The 21,795-nt window shown below is 47.1% G+C and overlaps 1 protein-coding gene across 1 annotated transcript in view; it reads left to right on the forward strand.

Annotated features, from left to right (window-relative positions):
• The window catches only part of LOC149449574 (uncharacterized), a 35,480-nt gene extending 15,577 nt beyond the window's left edge, over positions 1 to 19,903 (forward strand). The window contains exons 3-10 of the mRNA XM_089693071.1: positions 1,294 to 1,386; positions 5,855 to 5,947; positions 6,394 to 6,694; positions 7,688 to 7,899; positions 10,006 to 10,038; positions 10,128 to 10,276; positions 15,336 to 15,421; positions 19,623 to 19,903. Of these exons, the coding sequence (XP_089549197.1) occupies positions 1,294 to 1,386; positions 5,855 to 5,947; positions 6,394 to 6,694; positions 7,688 to 7,899; positions 10,006 to 10,038; positions 10,128 to 10,276; positions 15,336 to 15,421; positions 19,623 to 19,767 (1,112 nt within the window). The 3' untranslated portion in view covers positions 19,768 to 19,903. The remainder of the gene's footprint in view (positions 1 to 1,293; positions 1,387 to 5,854; positions 5,948 to 6,393; positions 6,695 to 7,687; positions 7,900 to 10,005; positions 10,039 to 10,127; positions 10,277 to 15,335; positions 15,422 to 19,622) is intronic.
• Positions 19,904 to 21,795: the final 1,892 nt, after the last annotated feature.

Here is a 21,795-nt window from a genome sequence, read left to right on the forward strand (position 1 = left end):
GCAGAGGCAGAGTCAGGATACAAGCCGGGATCAGTACACAGCCGGGCAGTGAGGTACAGGAACATCAGGCAGAGGCAGAGTCAGGATACAAGCCGGGATCAGTACACAGCCTGGCAGGGAGGTACAGGAACATCAGGCAGAGGCAGAGTCAGGATACAAGCCGGGATCAGTACACAGCCGGACAGGGAGGTACAGGAACATCAGGCAGAGGCAGAGTCAGGATACAAGCCAGGATCAGTACACAGCCGGGCAGGGAGGTAAAGGAACATCAGGCAGAGACAGAGTCAGGATACCAGCCGAGATCAGTACACAGCCGGGCAGGGAGGTACAGGAACATCAGGAAGAGTCAGGATACAAGCCGGGATCAGTACACAGCCAGGCAGGGAGGTACAGGAACATTAGGCAGAGGCAGAGTCAGGATACCAGCCGGGATCAGTACACAGCCGGGCAGGGAGGTACAGGAACATCAGGCAGAGGCAGAGTCAGAATACCAGCCGGGATCAGTACACAGCGGGGCAGGGAGGTACAGGAACATCAGGCAGAGGCAGAGTCAGGATACAAGCCGGGATCAGTACACAGCCGGGCATGGAGGTACAGGAACATCAGGCAGAGGCAGAGTCAGGATACAAGCCGGGGTCAGTACACAGCCGGGCAGCGAGGTACAGGAACATCAGAACATGCCGAATTTCATGCTTGCTCTTCATTCTGACTTGCTGTCCATGATGAAATAGCAGACATGGTAATATGCGTTGTCAGAATAGCACCAGTTGCACAGCTCCCAATGTACACAGGAGGAAGTCTTTTGGCAAACTGACTTATGAAGGTCGCTGCTCTCTGGGACTGTGCATGCAGTTTTGTGCTGCCATCTGTTGGAGTGTTACAGAACTAGTCTCAAGACTTTTTTATACCGCCTTGTATATCCTGCACCTAGTATGTGGTGCACCTTGTATGTGGTGGTCACTAAAGGCAAATAGGTTGTGTACTTCGCAAAGTGCAGCTGCTCCGCTGGTTAGTAAATGAGCAGAAGCAACGTCATGCAACGTCCAATCATGTGCAACAAAAATGCTGCCTCTTCTATTTTCCCTGCACGTGATTGGGTATTGTTAGTGAAGCTTCACCCCGTTGAAGAAGCTCTGGAGCCACTGTACTTGCAGAGTGCACCGGCTGTTTGTCTTTAGTAATCCCCCCCCCCTCCAAAACAGAGAAAATGATTCATAGACAATGAGATCGGAAAGTGACGTGGAGGAAACAGATGGAGAGTCGGGACTAAAATGGGGTTCCTCGTATTCACAGATGTCGCTGCGGAGTCTGTGTGTGATGTCACCCCTGAGAGAGACACCCAGATGGGAGAGGAGGAGAGAACCACAGAGACAACATGGAGGAGAAGTAACCTGCAGTATTATTACCATGTTCTGAGGGACGCTGACTACAGCAATACACAAGGGGGCACACAAGGGGGAACACAAGGGGGTACACAAGGGGGCACACAAGGGGGAACACAAGGGGGCACACAAGGGGGCACACAAGGGGGAACACAAGGGGGAAAACAGGGAGTACACAAGGGGGCACACAAGGGGGAAAACAGGGAGTACACAAGGGGGTACACAAGGGGGCACACAAGGGGGAACACAAGGGGGCACACAAGGGGGCACACAAGGGGGAACACAAGGGGGAAAACAGGGAGTACACAAGGGGGAACACAAGGGGGCACACAAGGGGGCACACAAGGGGGCACACAAGGGGAAAACAAGGGGGCACACAAGAGGGAACACAAGGGGGTACACAAGGGGGAACACAAGGGGCAAACAAGGGGGTACACAAGGGGGCAAACAAGGGGCACACAAGAGGGAACACAAGGGGGCACACAAGGGGGAACACAAGGGGGAAACAATAGGGCACCGGTCCTGCTTTGAATAACAAGGATGTATAATAGGTGTAGGTGTGGATGTAGATGTAGGTGTAGATGTAGGTGTGGGAATGGATGAAGGTGTGGATGTAGGTGTGGGTATGGATGAAGGTGTGGGTGTAGATGTGGATGTAGGTGTGGGTGTGGATGAAGGTGAGGATGAAGGTGTGGATGAATGTGTGGGTGTGGATGAAGGTGTGGATGTAGGTGTAAGTGTGGATGTAGGTGTGGGTGTGGATGAAGGTGTGGGCGTGGATGTAGGTGTGTGGATGTAGGTGTGGATGTAGGTGTGGGTGTGGATGAAGGTGTGGGTGTGGATGTAGGTGTAGGTGTGGATGTAGGTGTGGGTATGGATGAAGGTGTGGGTATGGATGAAGGTGTAGGTGTGGATAAAGGTGTGGATGTTGATGTAGGAATGGATAAAGGTGTGGATGTAGGCGTGGGTATGGATGAAGGTTTGGATGTAGGTGTGGGTATGGATGAAGGTGTAGGTGTAGATGTAGATGTAAGTGTGGATGTAGATGTAGGTGTGGATGAAGGTGTGGATGTAGGTGTCGGTATGGATGAAGGTGTGGGTGTGGATGTAGGTGTGGATGTAGGTGTGGGTGTGAAAGAAGGTTTAGGTGTGGATGTAGGTGTGGGTGTGGATGAAGGTGTGGGTGTGGATGAAGGTGTAGGTGTGGATGAAAGTGTAGGTGTAGATGTAGGTGTGGATGAAGGTGTGGATGTAGATGTAGGTGTGGATGAAGGTGTGGGTGTGGTTGAAGGTGTGGATATAGATGTAGGTGTGGATGAAGGTGTGGGTGTGGATGAAGGTGTGGATATAGATGTAGGTGTGGATGAAGGTGTGGATGAAGGTGTGGATGTAGATGTAGGTGTGGATGAAGGTGTAGGTGTGGATGAAAGTGTAGGTGTAGATGTAGGTGTGGATGAAGGTGTGGATGTAGATGTGGGTATGGTTGAAGGTGTGGATGTAGGTGTGGGTATGGTTGAAGGTGTGGATGTAGGTGTGGGTATGGTTGAAGGTGTGGATGTAGGTGTGGGTACGGATGAAGGTGTAAGTGTTGATGTAGATGTGGATGTAGATGTAGGTATGAATGAAGGTGTGGGTGTAGATGTGGGTATGGATGAAGGTGTGGATGTTGATGTGGGTATGGATGAAGGTGTGGATGTAGGTGTGGGTATGAATGAAGGTGTAGGTGTAGATGTAGGTGTGGATGTAGATGTAGGTGTGGATGAAGGTGTGGATGTAGATGTAAGTGTGGATGTAGATGTAGGTGTGGATGAAGGTGTGGATGTAGGTGTGGGTATGGATGAAGGTGTGGGTGTGGATGAAGGTGTGGATGTAGATGTAGGTGTGGATAAAGGTGTCGGTATGGATGTAGATGTAGATGTACTGTAAACATGGATGTGGGCATAGTTGTAGGCATAGGTGTAGATGTTGATGTAGTTGTAGGTATGGACTGTAGATGTAGGTGTAGGTATGGACTGTAGATGTAGATGTACTGTAGATGTAGGTATCAATGTGGGTGGTGGTGTAGGCATAGGTGTAGATGTAGGTATGGATGTAGGCATATTTGTAGACATAGGTGTAGATGGAGGTGTAGTTGTAGATGTAGGTATGGAATGTAGATGTAGGTATGGATGTGGGCATAGGTGTAGACATACAGTTGCAAGAAAAAGTATGTGAACCCCTTGGGATTACGTGGAATTTTGCATGAATTGGGCATAAAATGTGCTCTGAACGTCATCTAAGTCACAACAATAGAAGAACACAGTCTGCTGAACATAATACTACACAAACATTAGATGCTGCCATGGTTTAATTGCTCATAACATGTAAACATTCACAGTGCAGGGAGGAAAAAGTATGTGAGGCCCTAGCTTAATGACTTCTCCCAGAGCTAATTGGAGCCAGGAGTGAGCCAACCTTGACTCCAATCAGTGTGATGATATTGGATGTGTTGCTGACAGCTGTCCTGCCCTTAAAAAAACACACACCTGTTTTGGGTTTACTGGTTTCAAGAAGCACTGTCTGATGTGAACCATGTCTCGCAGAAAAGAGCTCTCAGAAGACCTACGATCAAGAATTGTTGACTTGCATGAAGCTGGAAAGGGTTACAAAAGTATCTCCAAAAGCCTTGATGTTCATGTGTCCATGGTAAGACAGACTGTCTACAAATGGAGAAAGTTTAGCACTGTTGCTACTCTCCCTAGGCGTGGTCGTCCTGTAATAATGACTGCAAGAACACAGCGCAGAATGCTGCATGAGGTAAAGAAGAATCCCAGAGTGTCAGCTAAAGACCTACAGAAATCTCTGGCACATGCTAACATTTTTGTTGACACATCTACAATAAGGAAAACATTAAACAAGAATGGAGTACACGGGAGGACACCACAGAGGAAGCCATTGCTGTCCAAAAAGAAGATTGCAGCACGTTTGAAGTTTGCAAAAGAGCACCTGGATGTTCCACAGCACTACTGGCAGAATATACTGTGGACAGATGAAACCAAGATTGAGTTGTTTGGGAAGAACACACAACACTATGTGTGGAGAAAAAAAAGGCCCAGCACACCAACATCAAAACCTCATCCCCACTGTAAAACATGGTGGAGGGAGCATCATGGTTTGGGGCTGCTTTGCTGCCTCAGGGCCTGGATGGATTGTTGTCATTGATGGGAAAATGAATTCCAGAGTTTATCAAGACATTTTGCAGGAAAACGTACGACCATCTGTCCGCCAACTGAAGCTCCGCAGAGGATGGGTGATGCAACAGGACAATGACCCAAAGCACACAAGTAATTCAACAAAACAATGGCTGCAACAGCACAGAATATGCCTTCTGGAGTGGCCCAGTCAGAGTCCTGACCTCAACCCGATTGAAATGCTGTGGCATGACCTTAAGAGAGCGAATCACACCAGACATCCCAAGAATATTGCTACACTGAAACAGTTTTGTGAAGAGGAGTGGTCCAAAATTACTCCAGATCGTTGTGCAGGTCTGATCTGCAACTACAGGAAACGTTTGGTTGAGGTTATTGCTGCCAAAGGAGGGTCAATCAGTTATTAAGTCCAAAGGTTCACATACTTTTTCCTCCCTGCACTGTGAATGTTTACATGTTATGTGCAATTAAACCATGGCAACATCTAATGTTTGTGTAGTATTATGTTCAGCAGACTGTGTTCTTCTATTTTTGTGACTTAGATGATGTTCAGAGCACATTTTTTGCCCAATTCATGCAAAACTCCATGTAATCCCAAGGGGTTCACATACTTTTTCTTGCAACTGTAGGTGTAGATGTAGATGTAGTTGTAGATGTAGGTATGGACTGTAGATGTAGGTATGGACTGTAGATGTAGATGTAGGTATGCATGTGGGCATAGATGTAGTAGTAGATGTAGTTGTACTGTAGATGTAGGTATCAATGTGGGTGTAGGTGTAGATGTAGGTATGGATGTAGGCGTATTTGTAGACATAGGTGTAGATGTAGATGTAGGTGTAGATGTAGGTATGGAATGTAGATGTAGTTATGGATGTGGGCATAGGTGTAGGCATAGGTGTAGATGTAGGTATGGACTGTAGATGTAGATGTAGGTATGGAATGTAGATGTAGGTATGGATGTGGGCATAGGTGTAGGCATAGGTGTAGATGTAGGTATGGACTGTAGATGTAGATGTAGGTATGGATGTAGGCGTATGTGTAGACATAGGTGTAGATGTAGTTGTAGGTATAGACTGTAGATGTAGGTATGGACTGTAGATGTAGATGTAGGAATGGATGTGGGCGTAGATGTAGTTGTAGGTGTAAATGTAGATGTACGTGTGGGCATCTAAGTTTTTGTAAATACAGCTGTACAGGTAGGTATAGATATAGGTGGACCATAATTGTCTTCATCCTACAACATGTAATAGATGATAGATTCTCCACAATCTCTCCTGGGTTTAGGTTTTTGGACTCGTTACTCTCGTTACATCCCTGTCACCCTCTATTTCATCTCTCTGATATCCCTGGTCACTGTCATCATCCTGTCCACAAAGTGTGAGTATCTATCACCAGGATGGAAGACTTCCTGCAGGCTGCCATGTTGTTATTTTACTTTTACCAGGACAGTTGATTACATGGTCTTGCCCAAATCAACCAACCAGATAGGAGTTATACCTTTCTAACACACTATAGAAAGAATAGAGCCAGGACATTAGTTCTCCCCCTCACGTAATACCGTGTCTGAAATGACAGAAACCTAACACTTCCCTGGATCCATCCTCACATGTATAACCAGTCTGTATACTAAGCTATTGTGAGGTATGCCTGCTTACACTTGAATGTTGCCCTATGTTTATTATACATTTATATAGCTCTGACATATACCGCAGTGCTGTACAGAGAACACTGAGCCAGCCACATCAGTCTCTGCACCAGAGGAGCTTACACTCTAATGCCCCCCATAATATGATTGTTGTTCCTTGTGTTCCTTATCCCTCCAGTATCTCTAGTGACACAGCAGTATGATGAAACCTCCATCACATTAGAGATGCTACGGCAGGAACAGGAACATCTGAACTCCAGCCTCACCTTCCGGCCTGAGGAAGCCCTCTGGCAGACAAACGAGGAGCTGGAAATAACTAAGAGTGATCAGATGAGGAGTCGGGAGGAAAAGAAGACCATTAGCCAGAACCTAGAGAGGACAATGCAGAAGGTGGAGATGGGGACCACCATGACTAAACTTGAAGACAACCCGTGGAATACAGGAGACGTGCTGCAAGAAAAGACAAATAAACTTACAAGGTAAATGAAGTCCTTTTCCTGGACCTCCTAATAAATCAATGTGGTTATCACAAACAGAAGACACCTCCATATGTTAGTAAACTGCACCGTCAGTCAGATGATCCGATTTTCTGAATCAACAATCTTGTAACTAGCATCTAGTAGCTATGCCCATAGCAGCCCACATGATCCTGTGGTCTTCCTCCCCACCAGTTCTGTGATGACCAGTCCCTCAAAGCTGCTCTTCTCATTGATCGCGTTGCTACCCATTGGCCAATGTCATCACCTACATTGTAGGACTAGTAGCCCTCTCTGTTCCTGCAATGTATGTGATGGCATGGAATACCTATCCACAATTCAGTGCTGGAGAATGGGGGGAACTGATGGTTGGCTGCCATGATACGCCATACCTCCCCTTTGGATATGGACCCACCAGGCCATATTCCACTTATCATGGCAGATGCAGTCTGCATCTCCAGGTCTACAGTTCTCTGTTCCTTCACTATGGCACTTTGTAAGTGGTCCCAGTTGGGTTGCCTCCCAGCCAGGCCTGTTGTGCTGCTGAACTTTTGTTACCATTTACTCCTGATATTGCACTTGGACTCTGTGCCCTCTGCCCACCGCATCATGCTGCACCTACCCACAAGCTGCAATAAAATGTCTCTTTTTCCTCTGATTGCCCAGCTGCAGATTTATGCAAATTAGCTTTGGGGTTTGGCCCTATGTTTGGTCTTGAAGAACTTCCAGCTAGGTTTCTTGAACATTCAGTGAACCAAACTTTGCCTGGTTCACACATGACTAATAGAGTTCTACAAGAATGTCTAAATCATAGACTGAAGCTCAGAGTGAGTAGACATCCTACACACTTCTCAAGGAATTAATTCAAAATTGTGACCGTCAGTGTACTTTAAAATCCCTCTATAGGCGTAAATTCAATCTGAAACCAGTCAACTCACAGAAAAGAATTGCTTACTTGGCCCTCTCTCCTAAAAAAAATCTCCTTTCTGAAATCAGAAAATTGAAGATTAAAATGAACAGTCCGTCCAAGGAGGAGACTGAAGTTCTTGGTGCAAGAGGGATACTACAAGAGATCCAGAGCCAACTGCAGGAGAGCCGGAGAAATGCACGAGAGCAACTGAAGATGCTGAACAACATGGAAGAGAGGCTGAATGAGCTGGAGGACAACCTAAGCAAACTGGAAGAGAAGCTGAGTGAGCAGGAGGAAGGTCAGTGTAACCAGGTGGAGAGGCTGGGTGAGTAAGAGGAAAGGATGAGTGACCAGCAAAAAAGCTGAGAGACCTAAATGAGAGGCTGGAGGAGGAGAGGAAGGGTGACCTAGAAGATAGGCTGTGTGGCTAGGAGGTGTGGTTGGATAAAACAGACCAGGGGCAAGGACTGGGTGAGCAGGTTAGGAAGCTGGGTGAGTAGAGGTTACCCAGCAAGACAGGAGGCTGAGAGACCTGGAGGAGAGGTTGAGTAACCAGAAGGAGATGCTCGGTGACCAGATGGAAAGGTAGGATGACTAGAGGGGGAGGCTGAGTGAACAGAAGGAGAATATGGGTTACCCAGAGGAGAGGCTGGCCGATTAGGATCAGAGTATGAGAACAGACTGATCAGAAGGAGAGATTGGGCGATCAAGATTTAAGACTGGGTGACCAGGGGGAGAAGCTGGGTAAACAGGAGGAGAGGCTGTTTGACCATGAGAAGGAGCTGAGTGACCAGGAGGAGAGGCTGGATGATTAAGAGGAGAGGATGAGTGAGTAAGAGGAGAGGCTTAGTGAACAGGAGGGGAGACTGATTGCAAAGGAAGAGAGGTCAGTTGACAAGAAGAAGAGGCTGGAAAACCAGGAGGAGAACCTGGGTAACCAAAAGGAGAGGCTAGGTAAGTAGGCGAGGCTGAGGGATCAGACAGAGAGGATTATTGATGAGAAAAAGAGACTGGATGACCAGGAGGCGAGGCTGAGAGACTGGAAAGGGAGGTTGAGTAAGTAGAAGGAAAGGCTGGGTGACTTTGCGGAGAGGCTGAGGCCAGGTGGAGAAGCTGAGCAGAAGAAGATCCTGCATGATTAGGAGGAGAGGCCTAGGTATTATAAAGAGAGGACAGTGATAAAGAAGACAAGTTGACTGAGTGGGAGGAGAGGTTGGGTAAACAGGAGAAGTCCTGCATGATGAGGAGGAGAGACCTAAGGATTAGAGAGGAGAGTGATAAGAGAAGTTGACTGAGCAGGAGAGGTTGGGTAAGCAGGAGAAGTCCTGCATGATGAGGAGGAGAGACCTAAGGATTAGAGAGGAGAGTGATAAGAGAAGTTGACTGAGCAGGAGAGGTTGGGTAAGCAGGAGAAGTCCTGCATGATGAGGAGGAGAGACCTAAGGATTAGAGAGGAGAGTGATAAGAGAAGTTGACTGAGCAGGAGAGGTTGGGTAAGCAGGAGAAGTCCTGCATGGTGAGGAGGATAGGCCTAAGGATTAGAAAGAGAGGAGAGTGATAAAGAAGAGAAGTTGATTGAGCAGGAGAGGTTGGGTAAGCAGGAGATGATCCTGCATGATTAGGAGGAGAAGCCTAAGGATTAGAGAGGAGAGTGATAAGGAAGAGAAGTTGACTGAGTAGGAGAGGTTGGGTAAGTAAGAGAAGATCCTGCATGATAAGAAGGAGAGGCCTAAGGATTAGAAAGAGAGGAGAGCGATAAAGAAGAGAGGTTGACTGAGCAGGAGAGGTCGGGTAAGCAGGAGAAGATCCTGCATGATAAGAAGGAGAGGCCTAAGGATTAGAGAGGAGGGGGTGGAGAGGTTGGGTAAGCATAAGAAGAAGAAAGCAGACCAGGAGGAGAGGCTAGGTGGCCAGCTGAACAGGCTTGGTGACCAGGAGGAGATGCTGAGGGGTCAACAGAGGTTACGTTACCAGGGGGAGAGGTTGGTTGACCAGGAAGAAAGACTGGGTGTCCAGGTAGTGTCTAAAGTAATCAAACAACGCTGACCTGTGGACACCAGACAGTGGCATCACCATTTCAGGATAGGGGACCTCATCTAGTGAACTTGCTCCTGTATGATTTCACATAATGACCAGGATCCCCAAACATGAGCCGATGAGCCCCCCTGAAAGGTCTGTTTTGTGTCCTGGTTCCACATAGGCCACCTGATTACTTTAAACATCCATTTTGGCATTTCCCGAGTCCCCACCTTGCTGGATTCACTTTGTGCTTGAGACAGAAGAGATAATAACATATTAAGACCATGGAGTGGTTAGCATGTGGCAATGTACAGTCATGGAGCCTAGTATTCGTAATACAAGTGAATGTAATGCGGAGTACCCCCTTATTATCCTCTCCTTGCAGGTGATTACGCGAGTGGCTCAGAGTTGCCCTCCGGTAAGTTTTACTTTACAAAAGAAACAAACAAGTAATTCATATTGTTACTATTAGAATCTGATCCTAATACATGGCCCTACCTTCTGCAGGTGCCATCTGTCCGGATGGTTGGAGGCAGATAGACGAGACGTGTTACTATTTCTCCAGTGAGAGTAAAGTACGAATCAAGGCGGACGAGGACTGTGCCAAGAAGAACGCCACACTGGCCAAAATACAGGAGAGTGACTCGACCCTGAAGGTACAAAACACAAATGACCCGTTATAGAGCAATATCACAAATATCTGTAGCACTACCCCCTTAGGGGTTGCTGAAGTTCTGGGTCCCCCTATAGTCTTGCACAGCCAGGCGACACACATTTTTCATAGACTTGCATTCTGGAGACAGTAAATAGTCCTTCAGCTTGTTTTTTTTAAGTTTTATTAGGGGAATTGAACTTGGATGGGGTGAGGGGTGTATGGGATTCCAAGGAACAGTAAACTGAGGACAACTTCCTGACAACTATGTACAAGTCCAAGGATAGAACTTCTCTTCTTGGAGGGCTCTCCAGCCTCTCCTGGTGTACCACCCCAGATCCTAGATGACTCCTTTTCTCATCCAGCTATCTGGAGGAAACCCCTTGGAAAGGGGATCCAGTGGCTGTTACTTGAAAGGGTTAACAGTCCTGGGTATGGAGCTAGATCGGTTTCCCACTAGAATACTCTTTCCCCTTGTTTGTCCCAGGGGGTGTAAGATTACTCACTCAGTCTTTTCCTGTTAGCTAGTTGGGTTGGTGGCTGCCTTTAGGCCTTCCACTGTGCTGGCTCTTTCCCTGGCTCCAGAGGTGGTCCTCCCTCTGGGGACTGATGAGGCTGAGTGATCCTCCTTTCTAGGTCCCGGCCTGTAAGTAGGCCCCCATCCCACTTGGACCCCTCCCAGGTTCCAACATCTCAGCCTTCCTCACATCTGACACCCAATACCACTTGGACCCCTCCCAGGTTCCAGCATCTCAGCCTTCCTCCCCTCTGCCACCCAATCCCACTTGGCCCCCTCCCAGGTTCCTGCATCTCAGCCTTCCTCACATCTTCCACCCTATCCCACTTGGCCCCCTCCCAGGTTCCTGCATCTCAGCCTTCCTCACATCTTCCACCAAAACTCTCCTGCTGCTGTGCAGGCTCAATCACACTTAAAGGCTGCCCTGGCCTCATGCCAACCATTAAAAAAAAAAAAAAGTTATAATCCTATACCCACAGTTGATCCAGAGGAAGGCAAAAAACCCAGCAATGCACGACTAAATTTGCTCTGGTAGGGAAAAAATTCCTTCCTGATCCCCCGAGAGGCAATCGGATATTCCCTGGAACAACTTTACCTATAAATGTTAGTATCTGGTTATATTCTGTGTATACACGGAAGCACAGACCCCAAGCCGGTCCTGCTGTTTGTCCCAGGTTCTATTCCATATTGGGTGCACAGCAGCCTGGCACACAGCGTTTTTTTGGTCTCTTCGAACATAAACTAGGAGGAAGGTGTCTTTTTAGGTTTTGTTGTTGAAGAACTTGGATAGGGTGTAGGATGAGCCTTTGGAGACTCCAGATCTAGTGCAAACTTGACACTCTCTAGTAGCAGTTAACCTCTTCAAGATAGGCCTCTAATGCAAGAGGAAAACCCATGAGCCAGCAAATCTGGAACAGTCTCTCAAAGAGAAGTCAAGCAGCATCGGTCTCTCTAGGACCTCTCTTTCTGTCAGGCTTCTGCTCAGTGTCCCTGCATACATAGATGCCTCCGTCCAGTACCAGCCAGATCCTGTACTATGAGCCTCCAGGCAAGATCCTCAGCAGACTTTCTCTCTTAGCTTCAGTCATAGCCACCCCCTACCGCCCCCCAGCTCTCCCTGAGTTGGGACCTTGATGAACCTCATTCAGTCTTCACCTAGGTAGCCTAGGAGGATGGTTATTTATGCACATCTCATCCCCTGCTGGTCACCCTCCCGAACATGGATTGGCTGAGACTGCACGAATATTCACCCCGGGGTTTGTCTCTTCCAACGCACCGTGTTCCAGATCTTTCCAGAGTACAGGGGGAAGCAGTTGAGCTTGCAAGCAGCAGATTCCAGAACAGCCAAAAGCAATCAAATCCTGAGCATAGTTACATACTGTAAACCCAATATAAAAGAATGTGATGGGTCCGAGGCAGTGACCACGGATCTAGTGGATCAAATACCATTTATATATATTATATATCATAAATGTCCATATTCTAATGGTTGAACTGAGAGCTCTCAGAGAAGAGGGACAGACATAGAGAGTAAAGAGATATATATGAGAAACAGGTGGCCACAAAAAAATCCAGCGGTTGTATTGATATATCCCCCCCCCCTCCCCCAGTCCGTTGTTCATCTTGTATAAAAACATGCTAAGTAGACCCCAGAAATCCAAGCTGTGGTAAGGATCAAAAACTGACTGGTAGACATAAGGACAACCAACCGGTAATTTCACCGGATCGATTGCTTTTAAGTCATCCTGGATGGATATGTCTGGTTGTAGAGTGTTCAGGAAAGAGGCATCTGAATGAGATCCAGAGGAGGAAAGTGGAATATAAAGGCTGCCTATTGATGTGGATCTGCTAACATATAGACAGATACCTCCCTCATATATAAAGCCGCTTGGAGCTGTGTCCGCTCCACTTGAATGGATATCAACCACGCAGATGTAGATAGCAGGCACATTTCCCTCTGAGGCAGTCCCCCCGGTCTGGCGAAACCAGTCAGGCGGGGTCACTGGTCGTACCTGGATCTATGATGCCTCAATATACCATGGACTGATAAGTATACTTTTCTCTCATACTTTGAAAAGAGGGACAATACTTTGAACCAATGGAATGAAGTATGGTCATCATCTCAGCACCATCGATGGGAAATGTGCCTGTTATCTACATCTGCATCGTTGATATCCAACCAAACTAGGAGGTTTATTGCCATTGGTGCAGGCTGGGAGCGGGTGTAAATACTCAGGAGTGACCGTAGTCAGTTGATCTTCCCCCTGGCCTCCTGCCTTGGGGTAGGATGTTGATGGCTGACTGATCCTCTTAGCCCTGCTGCCTAAACAAGGAGACCATGTGCCAGAAAACGTCTTACGTGGGAGAGCTTGCATGCTCATCAAGGGAACTCAAGCACTACGGAGGAATCTAGTCCTAATTGGGGAACCTGAGAAGCTGGGTGTAGCTTGGTCCTTGGCTGAAGCGTGGTGACCTCTTCCCATGGAATCGGTTGCTGAACCAAGTAGTACCTTGCAGTCAGGAGCTGGTAATACTCTTAGTATATCGGGTCCTCTGGTCTTTTTGCCCCAAATCTGTGAACAACCTTGGTCCCTCTGACACACCTAGCTACACAAATGGTTGTTGCAAACACTTATGGGACTACAAATATCAATGTCCTGAACACACTATGTTCCAGCACCAGGAAATAAGCACCACCAAGCTGGATAACATAACATAGAGTAGATGTGTTGTCACCGTTTACGGTAAATGGCAACACATACAGTACATAGACAAGCAGGTACAAGAATACATTTACTCACAATATGCCAATCCATGCAATTTCTAGGCCGTAGCAGCTCAGGAGAGAACACCAATAATGATTAATCCCACAGCCATTCCTCCGCAACCAGTGGTCTATACGTACTTCAGAGTGCACTCTTCATGAATAGCTACAGTATGATGGTATATGAAGCTTTCTAAAGAGGTGACTCTGACTATGGGCAACCAGGGCAAAGTTCTGGCAAAGTAGCAGGTCAGTAAGCAGTTCTTAGCTCTTACAAACTTCAGCCGGCTAGTGTTGGGGCCCAGTCTGCAAGGTAGTGCATGTAAGTATCATCTTTTTCAGGTATGCATGCAGTGATTGCAGCTGCTAGGTAAATGGTCAGTCTCTATATACTCTCTATATTGCTAGCAGAAATAAATCGGCTGCAGCAATGGGACTCTCATCGGTCCCAGTGATACAGTACACATCACCCCAGGCATTCAACTGTTGGTTTCCTTCTGGCCCTGCATCCAGGTGATTCCAGTACTCAGTTTACAGGATATCATGGCTCTCTGCCTCAGGCTGCCAGGTTGTAGAAGGTAAGCGTCCACAGAGGAATAGTGATGTGCACTCCTTGGTCCCTCACAGCAAGAAGAAGTCCTTCGGTCTACAGCCTGGGAAAATACAGCTCCTCTCTCCTCCTCCTAACATTCTTTCCCTGGGAATTGCAGTTCACTGGCCCATTGACTTTCATAACACCATTCCAAGCTTCACCCCCCACAGTCCAATGCTGCCTACACCAGAATATCTTGAGTTCCTAATGCTTGTAGTCTCCCCTTGCTGGTCATAGGAAGAAAGTCTACCAAATTGACAGTCTGAGAACACAGAGAAGAACTGCAACACAGTGTCCTAAATTGCTCTCCATAGCCAAGCACCTGGCTACATTGGGTTGGCTTAAAAGTCATCTATCAGTGAAGAATATGTGGCCTTCAGCCAGAGTCTGCCAAGTCCTGTGCCCAGGGCTGCTGTTAGAAACCATGGGGCCCCATACAGCCAACTGGACAGGGCCCTCCAAACCATGGGACCCCACACAGCCAACCTGACAAGCCATTGCATTCCTACAAAATAACACAGTTTACTATGATTCAATTATGAATGAACACAGTAATTCATTGGTACCAATCACTCACTGTGTTCATTCAGGAAAGAACGGGACTGGTAAATGTGACATATTTACCAGACCTTTCCCCCACTCTCCATCCTGAATGATCCTATTGTATCGAAAAAGAATTCTCCTGCGCTCCAGGACTCAGACAGGTGGCACAAGATGGAACCAGGCCTAGGGAAAACGATCACCACTGCATAAAGGGCTGTGCAGCTCCAAACCAAGGCTGGGGAAGCCCAATCAGCACTGCAAAATGAAATAAAAACAAGAAGCGCACCAGCCTTGCGCATTACCTCAATAACCAAAGTTTATTACTTGTAAAAAACATACTCACAAACAGCGAATAAAATCAGGCATGTAAGTCCTCTCCGGGACTTGAAGATAACATGAGTCCCATCAGGGGAATGGATGTTCAGTACAGCTGACGCGTTTCGAAGGGGGTCCCTTCTTCCTCAGAGCTAGTAGCTCCCCTTAGGGGGCTGTAGAACCTTCTGTCATCTTGTATTTCTTCATGGACCTCGTATTCTGACATTCATGTGGTTGTGTGGACCCAAGTAGCTGATTATTTTAGTAGGATCCTCATGTATCTGAAAAAAATAACTACTTGTGTTGTATAATATATCTCATTTGGATTCCAGGCGATGGTTGAGGCAGACGGGAGAAGTTTCTGGATCGGTTTGAGAAGAGTTAGCAACACGTGGAAGTGGTCGGATGAAAGCCTCCAGTGAGTAGTAACTATATGCACAGTAGAGTGCTGGAAGGGAAGCTGTACAGGGAAGAAGTCAATTTGCATTTTCACAGTTTGCTGATTGTGTCATTTTGTACATAATTACAGCTAAAGCAGATATATATAGATTGATATACAATTATGTTCAAAATAATAGCAGTGTGTTGATAAAAAGTGACTAAAGCTGAAAATCCTTCTAATAGCTTTTATTTCCATCCACACAAATGCATTGGGAACACGACACATTCTATTCCAAATCACAACATGAAGAAAAATACATCAAATTTGTGTTGTTCCTCTAAAAAAATGGAAGAAAAGTGAATATTAGACGGTTCAAAAAAATCTCAGTGTTCGTATTCTTCTTTCCAAACTCCAACATTCACTATATAAACTGAGAAATGTTTGAAGATTTTGCTTTCCTTTGAATGACTTCATGAATATTTGGTTGTAGTCGCACTGTTTCTGAGAACTGCTGTACATCTGTGTTGCATGGAGTCCCCCAACTTCTGGCCCCTGTGATCAGGTATTCCAGCCCAGGATGATTGGACCACATTCCACAGTTCTTCTCTATTTCTTGGTTTGGCCTCAGAAACGGCATTTTTGATGTCACCCCACAAGTTTTCTATTGGATGAAGATCCGGGGATTGGGCTGGCCACTCCATAACGTCCATCTTGTTGGTCTGGAACCAAGATGTTGCACGTTTACTGGTGTGTTTGGGGTCGTTGTCTTATTGGAACACCCATTTCAAGGGCATTTCCTCTTCAGCATAAGGCAGCATGACCTCTTCAAGTATTCTGATGTATTCAAACTGATCCATGATCCCTGGTATGCGATAAATAGGCCCAACACCGTAGTATGAGAAACATCCCCATATCATGATGCTTGCACCACCATGCTTCACGGTCTTCACAGTATACTGTGGCTTGAATTCAGTGTTTGGGGGTCGTCTGACAAACTGTCTCCGCCCACTAGACCCAAAAAGAACAATCTTACTTTCATCAGTCCACAAAATGTTGCACCATTTCTCTTTAGGCCGGTCAATGTGCTCTTTGGCAGATGGTAACCTCTTCAGCATACGTCTTTTTCCCAACAGTGGGACTTTGCGGGGGCTTCTTGCAGATTGCTTGGCTTCACATCGGCGTCTTCTAATTGTAACAGTCCTCACAGGGAACGTCACACCTTCTTTCATCTTCCTGGAGCTGATTGTTGGCTGAGTCCTCACAGGGAACGTCACACCTTCTTTCATCTTCCTGGAGCTGATTGTTGGCTGAGTCCTCACAGGGAACGTCACACCTTCTTTCATCTTCCTGGAGCTGATTGTTGGCTGAGTCCACACCATTTTGGCTATTCTTCTATCCATTCCAATGGTAGTTTTTCGATTTCTTCCACGTCTTTCAGGTTTTGGTTGCCATTTTAAAGCATTTGCCATCATTTTAGCTGAGCAGCCGATCATTTTCTGCACTTCTTTATATGTTTTCCCCTCCAATCAACTTTTTAATCGCGGTACGCTGTTCTTCTGAACAATGTCTGGAACGACCCATTTTCCTCAGAATTTCAGAGAGAAATGCACTGTAACCAGCATGTCCAACATTTGCTGCCTTCCTTCCTTAAATAAGGGCAATAATTGCCACCTGTTTATCAAAGAATGAATGACCTCACTAATAGAACTCCACACTGCTATTATTGTGAACACGCCCCTTTCAATGAGTGATTCAATGACACAGAATCAGCAGCATGCATGTCATGACTGTTGGGTCTGTTGGATTTCTATGACTCTACTACACCTGCTAGGAAATTATTTGCCATGTAGAAATATCATTTCCACCAAAAACAGTGATTGATCCGGTTAGTGAAGTCTGACTGCTAGTATTTTGAACACAACTGTATGTATAGTGTTTTTATTATGTTAGGCAACAGTCAGCACCCTTGCTGAGATGAAATAAAAGAAAAGAGGAACTCCAGCCTTACTATCAAAAATAAAATGTGTAATTCCCCAAACTCATCCCTGTATAAAAGTGAGAAATATAATAACATATTAACTAGCCCATGGAGTCCAGCGTTGTCTTGATTGTTGAGAACTTTTTCCTTACACTTCTCCTCTCCGGTACACCATCTTGAATTGAGATCCGGGGCATGCGCTGACACGCTGTAGGGGTTTTTGCCATGTCTACTGGGCCTGAATATTCCACGGCGTGTCTGAGCATGCGCTGGACCCTCTTGCACATGTACAGACACGCTGCAAGCCCTGCCTGTGACATTTCCTGTGCTAAGCATATTATTCAGCATTTCTTATGTAACTGTAACATAGTTCATTCCACTGTCTGAGCAAAATGTTCCTTCTGTATGTTGTACCCTCTAGTGCTGGGCTGTTTAACCAGTTCCTGCTCCTGAATCCCATGTTCTGCCGCTCTAACTCCACACATTTCAGCCTCAAGGCCATAAAAGAAAACACACTACTTGTCTATGACCTGAGGTTCCAGGCTTCGTCTGTTAGGTGTCACGACTGTTGCCCAGGCCCGAATATCACAGGAACAGGACCCATGTCCCCAGGGCTGCTGTTAGAAACCAATGGGCCCTATACAGTCAATCTGACAAGGCCCCCATCAAAAAACACAGTTTACGATACTTTAGTTATGAATGAACACAGTGAATGATCTGTACCGATCACTCATTGTGTTCATTCAGGAAAATAAAGGGCTGGTAAATGTGACGTATTTACTGGAACCTTCCCCCACTCTCCATCCGGAAGGATCCTATTGTCCTAGTGCTTGGCAGCAAAAGGAGGGAAGCCAGCAGCACTGTGTGTTTGAGGGGACACACAGGGGCATCTGGGCAACAGGAGAGATGTATGGTGGACAGGGAGGGTGATGGGTGCAGTGGAGGTGGGGGAATTAAAGAACTGATCCCCTGTATGGTTTACTCTGCAGCAGTTGAAACCAAACAGGAGAAGAAGCCAATTTTCAGCTGTTACAGAACGAGCCATACAGGGGATCGGTTCAAATAACTGTCCTCTCGCCCTCCATGCTGATCACCCTTCATGCTCACATCCGATTCACCCATCTGCCTGGGCCCATACAGGAGGACTGGTGGTACCCCCTTATCCACAGCCCTGCATGTCCCCACCGACAAGTAGGCTGACCCACCTTAACTAGACCACCAACTGTTTGACCAATCCAGTGGACCAAGCCTAGTTCTGTGTTCCCGCCTCAGATATAGGCTTACCTTCTGCCCCAAAGGAATAAAGAGACTCAGTCCACATCCTTGTGCAGCACCCTCTAGTGTGCTACTAGAACAGTGGATGACTCATGGTAACTGTGTGAGTCATGTGATTGAGGTTGAGTTATTGCAACTCAGCTGGATGACTCAACAAGTTGTGGCTCTATCAACTCCTCCTGACTTTGGAGGACCATAGAACCTGTCAGAAGTCAGTAAGCAGGAAGGGGTGGAGACACAATTTCCATGTTCATAGGAGTCTGCCTAATCCCAGGTTAGAGTGGTGGACTGGCCCATAAATATGGGAGTCAGGCTGACGGGAGAGTCGGGTAGAAGGTGGACTGAAAAGACTGTCAGTGACTTTATACTTGAGAGAACTTTTAACAGGCTACATTACCGGAACAGCATCTGATGAAGGGGGCGGCTGGCAGGCAGTACAGTAGTGTAGGCGCCTTTAGTAACCAGGTAGGCAGGTCCTCCAACTCTCTAGGGTTCTCAGATGGCCAAGCAAGGCTTACTGTCCCTGTACTGTCCTTCCTTGACTGAAACCTCTCCCTAGCACTGAGTGCACTGTCCCTAACCAGCAGAGATTCTGTCCCTACACAGTCCACTTCGCAAATGTATGCCAACTGCAATGGGACAGTGCTATTTACAGTATTAGCATTGCCCTTGCTGAAGATGGCCATGAAGGTCAGAAATGGCAGCAGTGCCCAGTCTTATCGCTGCTCCCCTGATGACACCTAGGGAGGCTTCTGAGGAACAAAGCTCCTCTCAACCTCCATTCCCTTCTGAGCAGTGGCCAGCTAAACAGAACCACCCACAGTGGGGAGGATAAAATGCACCTGCCTACACAGTGATTAGATTGGAGTCTGATCCATCAGAAGAAGACTCAAACATCGAGAACTCTTCCAATCCTTCACTACTGATAAATGCTATTTTCTTTCTCCAGTCCAGAGAGCTTATGGCATCTTTCTATTTTCACAGGGAAAAGTTCAAATTCAAACCACATGATTGGTGCGCAAAGGCCTCGCCGGAGCTGGAGAGCCAGCCTTGTGCCACCCCCATGTCCTGGATCTGTCAGAAGAAGCTCAGGATATACAGATCCAGGGGTGGAGAAGATCAGAGCTGATTCAAGTTTTCAGAGAGAAGATTGAAAGATATCTTATTCAATATGGTGCAGCAAAGTGCAGGAACTCAATCCGGCTGGCTCACTCTAGTCAGACCAAGTAGAAAATAAATGTTATTTGTTGTACAGTATTACTGAACCTTGCCTTGCCGCATGACTTATTACTGGACTAGACTTGGGGTAGCAATAGTGTGATGGAATCAGAGATCCCTAAATGTGTGACTCACTAGAACATTCGCATGAAGATCTGCCTGTTCTACAGAGAATCACATGAGCCAATAACCCCGACAACTGTGATCCAAGGATGACCGTGCGATTCTCTTCAAATTAGACACATCTTCATTCCTATACATGAGGGTCAGAGATCCTATACAGCCATCATCTTGTGGGTGGGGCTTAAAGGGCCCTAGTGGGGGCACTGTGTAACTGCAATCGCTAATGCCAAAACCAGAAACAGAAGTTACAGTCATGTAAAATCGACATTAAGGCAGAAACTTGCACAGGTAACTGTTTTTGTAATTTGTGGCCGTAGTTCTCACACTGTTGACACTAATGCCCTTCAGACACAGTTCTGTTAGAGTCAGGGGTGGACTGACAATTCATGGGGCCCCCGGGCAATAGGAAATCATGGGCCTCTGTGTCCTCGCCCACACTCAAACCACATCCAAAAAAGCCTATGAAAGGTACCAGGGGCATCTCATGGGGCCCCCTACTGACCCCGGGCCCTCAGGCAGTGCCCGAGTGCCTAAATGGTCAGTCCGCCCCTGGTTAGAGTTCACCTGTCCTCAGGTGTGCAGCATTTCTGAGCCTGTACCACAGAGTGTGTACCTGTTTCCTCCAGCTCAGCAGTCCCGTCACCTCACTCCCAGTGACAAGGCTTCATATGTTTCTATTGGAGTGATCCAGGTATAACTTGCAGTGCCATTCAAAGCTGAGATAAGGATCTCCCCGCTGGTTGCAGTGAAGGGAGTAGGTGCCTGTGCACCATTCAGTGGTAGAGAAGCACCATCAGAGAAAGGAAGAAGCACAGCTCACCCACACAGTGCATGAATGTGGATGAGTGTGGTCTGAGCCAGTGCTGCTCCAGCCAGGCCGTCTGCTAGAGGCACTGGCTGAAGACACACTCATCCACATTCATGCACGGTGTCGGTGAAAGGTGCTTCTTCCTTTCTCTGAATATGATGCTATTTGACACTGGAAATTCACTTCTCCATAACTCCATGCTTGTTCTCCCCCGAGGACTCACTACACCATACATGACTACCAGGCTTGGTCACTAGGTACTCTGTGCCACAAAGTCAGTCCCACTATGTGGAAAACTGGTCACTAGTGAAGAGCCCATGTATAACACCCCTTCACTACCAGAGTGTCTGTCACCTCTGCCATGTCACCCATCTCCTGGCTGCTTGGGTGCTTTGGCAAGTGACACAAAGATGGTAGTCTTTAGCAATGGCAATAAAGCCTTTTTAGAACAGCATTTTGCCCCTTAGACTTTGGTTCTGTATCCCCTCTAAACATTCCAGTTCCACAATGTACACCCTGTTCTTTGATATGCCTTACATGTGTCCCTTTAGAGATTTCAGATCAGGGAATTTAGATGAACAATGAACAAGATAGAGGTAGATAAAGGTAACAAGCAGTTCTCAAAGACATCTTCCACAAATGCCTCTGTACAAAAATCTCTAGTGCCCCTGAATAGTGCCCCGTGAGGCAGTGGTGTATGTGCTGCCCTTGGCAACACCAAAATCTGCTGCCTGCCCCCCCTCCCGTGGAGAGAGCCTGACACCAACCAACACCACCTCCCCCCCTGTGCCCCCACCCGGGAAAGCCTTCTACTACCACCACCCTCCTTACACCGTCCACCCCATCCCCCAGCAAGAGAAAAAGACACTCAACTTCACAGCTCCAGACATCCCCTGGAATGAGTCTCTGAGGCTCTTCATACACCATCAAGCAGCCCATAGCCTCTCTCAGTTCCCACCTGGTCCCCATGCCGCATGGGTCCCATCTTCTGTCCCTTCTTCCGGGGAG

The sequence above is a fragment of the Staurois parvus genome, unplaced genomic scaffold (genome assembly GCF_062004578.1).
Source record: "Staurois parvus isolate SC_StPar_1 unplaced genomic scaffold, SC_StPar_1.0 ptg000612l, whole genome shotgun sequence".
NCBI classification, from domain to species: Eukaryota; Metazoa; Chordata; class Amphibia; order Anura; family Ranidae; genus Staurois; species Staurois parvus.